At 46.8% G+C, this 6,086-nt stretch overlaps 1 protein-coding gene across 1 annotated transcript; it reads right to left on the bottom strand.

Annotated features, from left to right (window-relative positions):
- Positions 1-239: 239 nt before the first annotated feature.
- On the bottom strand, positions 240-2,549 carry LOC143022704 (uncharacterized). The gene has a single exon (XM_076181034.1). The coding sequence runs from the start codon at positions 2,547-2,549 to the stop codon at positions 240-242; it is 2,310 nt and encodes a 769-aa protein (XP_076037149.1).
- Positions 2,550-6,086: the final 3,537 nt, after the last annotated feature.

Genomic DNA, 6,086 nt, shown 5'->3' with positions numbered 1-6,086 from the left:
TGCAAATTCCTGCACAGCGCTATCTTATGGCATCATTATCATATTTGAAATTATATACCTAACTAGAACTAGAATAAACGTTACCTACAGAGTCTAATTGTTAATTACTAATTTAACACAAAGTGAAATGATTATCCAACAAACACATCCTTTTTTGAAAACAGGACGAATCTATAAATGGCTAGCAACTGTTCACTGGCAGTAAAACCTACACAGCGAGAAACGCACACGGGTTTGCCTCATCTTTGACGTGAGTGCTGCCGGGCACATCGTGAAGTACGTCGCGCATGGTCCTGTTGAACACCGCTGGGGCATTGGTGAGGCCGAAGGGCAGCACGGTGAATTGGTACAGCCCATGGTGTGCCGAAAGCCGTAATTCTCCTGATCTCGGTATGTAGTCCTATCTGAAAAAATCCTCGGGAGAGATCTAGTTTTGAAAAAAACCTTGAATTAGCTAATCTAGAAAATATCATCCGTTGATCGGACATTGGCTCTGCGATGGGCCGTGTGATAGAATTTACCTTCCTGTAATCCCCACACAGCCTTACTCCTCCGGTCTTCTTACCAACCACCACTACGGGACTGCAATACGGGGAAGTCGACCTTTCAATTATTCCCGCTTCGACCATTGCGTTTATTTCCGCCTTGACGTCGTCCACGAGTCTGAGGGGTATAGAATACGGCTTAGTCTTAAGAGGGAATTCATTGATTAACTCAATGCGGTGGGGCTCCACTTGGGCTTGCCCCGGCTTGTCGCTAAAAACGTGGGCGAACTCCCTGCATAAGGACACAGCTTCGTCCTTTTGCCCGCTTTCCAGGCAGTCACTTACCGTTACATCTTTCCATGTCTCGTTTTGCCTGGCTTGCGCTGTCTCGGGACCTACATCATTCTCACCTTCCTCCGAAATGACGGTAGCACAGCCTACTAGCTCTCTCACCTCGTCCTGGAACTGTTTCCTAACTAAGCGCAGGCATCCTAGCTGCTCAGATGTCCTATGTCCTGTCACTCTTTCCTTTCCTACATTCATACTAGCTACGGCCTGCTGGGGCTCTATATAGCGCTTAAGCATGTTCACGTGGAAGCGCTTAGTCTTATGGTGGCCCACCTGTATGGTGTAGTTGACCTCGGAATTCCTGGCAACTACTTCGTAGGGCCCACGCCAGGTGGCCAACAACTTATTATGGGACGTAGGCATTAATAGCAGGCACTTGTCCCCTGGCAGAAATTCTCTCAGCTCGGCCTTCCTATCAAAGTAGGACCTTTGGACCTCCCTGGCCTTAACCAGCTCCTCCTTAGCAAGTTCACACGTGGCCTGGAGCCTATCTGCTAAGTTGAGCACATACTCATACGTAGAGCTAACCACGGGATCGGGAACACTGCCGTCCCACAGCTCACGCAACATCTGGAGGGGCCCTCTGACTTGCCTCCCATAAATCAGTTCAAAGGGGGAGTGCTTCAAGCTACTCTGAGGAGCTTCGCGGTATGCGAAGAGCAAGGGTGCGACAAACCTAGGCCACTCCTTAGGTTGTTCGCTCGCCATCCTCCTTAGCATCTTTTTCAACGTGCCGTTGAATCTCTCGCACAGACCATTGCATTGGGGGTGGTACGGCGTAGTTCGGATGCCTTGGATCGAAAGCAACCGTAAGAACTCGTTCATCATTCCCGAGGTGAACTGGGTTCCTCTATCACTAAGGATTTCCTTGGGCACCCCTATCCTGCTGAAAATTCCCAGCAATGCCTCCGCTACAGTAATGCTCTCTATGTTCTTAAGAGCTACGGCCTCCGGCCAACGAGTAGCAAAATCGACTAGCGTCAATATATATTTATAGCCTTCTCGCGATCGGGGCTTAATGGGACCCACGATATCGACCGCGACGCGTTCGAATGGCGTGGCTATGATGGGCAGCTGTTGCAAGGGTGCAGGCTTAACTCTGCCCCGGTCTGTGGTTTTCTGGCACGTATCGCATGATTTTGTCCAACGGGATATATCTGTGGCCATACCCGGCCAAAAGAAATCCTTGCTGATCCTATTGAGGGTCTTATGGTATCCCATGTGACCTGCTAATGCTGCCTCGTGTCCAAGCTTAAACACTGCCTGCCTATACCGCTCTGGTACTATGAATTGGTGTTTAATCTCTTGACTTGTCTCAACCTTCCTATACATTCTTCCTGCCTTCCTTACATAAGTCATAACACTTTGACCCACTCGCCGTACGGTACCATCCTGAAGTTTCCTACGTACGGTTTCTAACGAGGGATCGTCTAGCTGCCTATCCTGAACTTCCTTCGAATCTATTAACTCCTGCATCTCAGGCACAGTCAGAGGCACCGCAGCAGAAAGGTTTCTCACCATTGCGCGGGTTACTACGGCCGCGGTGGTCTGCGTTCCTGCCTCTACGGTGCTCGTATTACGCGCCCCGGGGATATTGCCAATCACGCAATCACTTATGGGATTCCGCATGACCGCCGCTTCTACCCATCCAGTGTATATGGCCGACTCCACGTGCACGGTAGCCTCGGGCACGACGGTAGTGGAACCGTCTGCCATGCTGCACTTAATTTTCTTACCCGTATACTGCTCGGGTCTAACCAATTGCCTTCTCACGATGCACCCTGTGCAGCCCGAATCTCTCATTACATGTGCCTCCTCGCCATTCACCAGGCCTAACCAAATGTTAAGTCCTTCCTGGCCTTCTAGTCATAACCGGTGCGTCTCGCGGCAGCCTCCTGTTACAATGTCAGGAGAACCTTCTGCCCACGTACGTGGCGAGCTCCCGGCAAGGATGGGACGCTCGTTACTGGTCTGACCTTGATTCGTGCTCATGGAGTCGTCCTGGGTACTCACCAGATTGGCAGCGGTCATGCGCGCACCCATCCTCCAACTCTGCGCTGGCTGTTCGCGCCCCTTGGCTCGCATTCCACCATTTTGTTGGGGACGACCTCGTGGCGCCGTCCATGAGCCAGACTTAGCCCTATTCATGCCGCTCCTGTCGGCTACCTGCTGCCTATACCATTCACGTGACTGACTTACCTCACCAGCACCACCTATTCCCTTACTCTGTTCTCTCCTAAAGGTATTTCTCCCGTACGCTGCATAGTGTGCTTCGGCCTTAGTGCACACATCCTCTATGCTAGTCACCTTATCTAACCTAAGCTGCGCAACTAATTGAGGACTACAAGCCTTCTCGAACTGGGTCCTCACCAAAAGATCCACTAGGCCCAAGAACGTCTTCTCTGCTCCATCTTTTTCAATCCAGAGCCCTAGGCGGCTCGCCAAGCGACTAGCATATTGTGATGCCGTCTCATATTCGAGCATCTCTGCTTCGAAAAATTGCCTGCGGGCGTCCTCACTGGACACGCCATACGCTTGAATCAGCGCCTGCCTCATAGAGTCGTACGTTCTGTCCTTCGATGGCACACTCATCAATATATCTAGTGGCCTTCCGGAGAAAAGGCTCATGAATTGGATGGCTTTGGCGTCTTCGGACCATTTCATCCTACCTGCTATGTCCTGGAATCTCTCCATGAATGTTTCAATACATTCCCCTTCCGAATACCTCTCTAAATTCGCGGCTGCGTGCATGAAAGACGTACCCTGGCTCTCGTTCTGACTGTTGCACGCGAGTCTCGCCCGTTCTAGCTCGTGATTCCTAACCCGCGCGGCTTCCTCCATGCTAAGCCTAGCCATTTCCTGCTCGTGAGTCCTAGCGGCCTCCTCGCGCGCCCATTGCCTGTCCTGTCGTTCCAAAGCCTGTTGTGATTTCACGTATTCAGCGATCTCGGCCGGGTCGGTCATTCCTAACCCTTCCTTGGCCTCCTCTATGATCGCTTGGGCGGTCCTGAAAGTACCTTCACTACCTGCCATGATGAGCGCTGAGTTAATCCGACAACTGCGTGGACGTACTTAATACTAATCATGCACACTTCACTTGTCCCGCAGTTCTGTATTTCTCTCTCTCTCAACCGAGTCCCTGTTCGTGGCGCCACTGTCAAATAGGTTCGAACGGTAATACTCGGGAAATTTGAGAAGGCGAGAGAGAAACACACGTCACACCAACTAAGATGTGTTTATTCGGAATAACACAGGCTAAATTAAGCTTACACAAAAATTAAATTATAAAAACAAATTGTAACTTCCCTGAGTGGGGAGAAAGAGACTGAAGTGTCCTGCTCGGCAAGCAGACAGGTCTCTCTTGTCCTTCGACGACGACGAGCGTCGGAAAAGAAGTGCCTTCCAGGTTCTCCATGCCCTTCCTTTGCACGTCCGGGAGGGTGAGGGAGAGTGGAAGGGCATGGATCTGCGCATGCGCACAGCAGTAGTGACCTCGTATAGGGACAGTTGGCAGCACTGAAGCCAAGCATGACCTCACGATGACAGTCCTTCGGCCGGTCAGGTGTGCTCGCTAACCAGCACCAAGCTCCAAGCTCCAAGCTCGTCACGTGACCCACGTGACAATATGTGTATGTGTATATGTATGTATATATATATGTATATGTGTATATGTATGTGTATATATATATATGTATATGTGTATATGTATGTATATATGTGTATATCTATATATGTATTTGTGTATGTATATATATATATATGTATATGTGTATGTATATATATATATATGTATATGTGTATGTATATATATATATGTATATGTATATGTGTATGTATATATATATATGTATGTGTGCATATATATATGTATGTGTATGTATGTATATATGTATGTGTATATGTGTGTATATATATGTATGAATATGTGTACATGTATGTATGTATATGTGTATATGTATGTGTATATGTATGTATATATGTATGTGTATGTGTATATGTATGAATATATGCATGTGTATATATATGCGTATGTGTATTTGTATGTACACGTGTATGTGTAATATGTATGTTTATATATATGTAACTATATATATATATATATATATATATATATATATATATATAACACAGGAACCCACAGTCGGAGAAAGAATAAACTTTGAATAAAGAATAATCCTATATTTCGGCTATCAACTGTAGCCCTCTTCAGGAAAGTACATAAGATAGAGAACAGAGGGGACTTATAAACTACAGTAAGAAGAGATGTGGACAGTTGACCTCACTCAGGCGCGGGGCAAACTGGGGTGGCGGAGGAGGGAGGGGGTGAGGAGAGGGGAGGATGTAATGTCCGCATTAGCTTATTTATTGCTGCGCGTGAGATTATGTCAGGTGTCCACTTCCCTTTAGAAATATTAATATTAGGGCATTCCTCAATTAATGCTGATTCGACTATTTTCCTCCTGAAACCACAGTGGGACTTGAACACTAATCTGGCCTTACCCCAGTCGAAAGAATGATTCTTATTTTTAACATGAAGAAATACAGCCGAATTTTCTTGCCCATACCTAATTGACCTTTTATGTTCTGCCAATCTAGTGTTCAAGTCTCTCCCGGTTTGACCCAAGTAAACCAAATCACAATCTTTGCAGGGCAAACAATAAACACCAGGTGACTCAACTTCCTTCGGTTTTTGTTGAACGTTCACAATTTGCTTACGTACGGTGTTAGGATAGTGATAGGCAATAGTGAGACGTTCACGAGGAAACAATTTAGTAGAAGAACTGACGGTATTATTGAATGGAATTTTTAAAATGTCCTTAAAGGAGCGGTGAAAATTTGAGGGGACGGAAGTTTTAAAATGGTTGGCCCTAGCCTTACTGAGGGCTTGGTCCAGAAACCAAGGTGGATAAGCCAACTTCTCCAGTTGACATTTGATCACCTCAATCTCTTGGTCCAGAAAATGAGGACTGCAAATCCTGAAAGCCCTCAAGAAAAGGCCAGAGGCAACACTTTTCTTGACATTGTCAGGGTGATTGCTAAAAAAGTGGAGATAACTGCCTGAATGGGTGGGCTTACGGTATACTGTAAAGAATAAATTATCATCAGTTCTTCTTAACAAAATATCCAAGAAAGGGATTTGGTGTCCTTCTTCCCATTCAACTTTAAATTTAAGATTCGGGGTCAATTGGTTCAATTTATCATGGAACACTTCAAATGGGCCCCAACTGTCATCCCATGCCGAAAAGATATCGT

Source organism: Oratosquilla oratoria, unplaced genomic scaffold (genome assembly GCF_046742065.1).
Source record: "Oratosquilla oratoria isolate Oo_2021 unplaced genomic scaffold, ASM4674206v1 SCAFFOLD142, whole genome shotgun sequence".
NCBI lineage: Eukaryota > Metazoa > Arthropoda > Malacostraca > Stomatopoda > Squillidae > Oratosquilla > Oratosquilla oratoria.
Note: the sequence above shows the minus strand (reverse complement) of the source record. Positions and strands in the feature narration are given on the sequence as shown.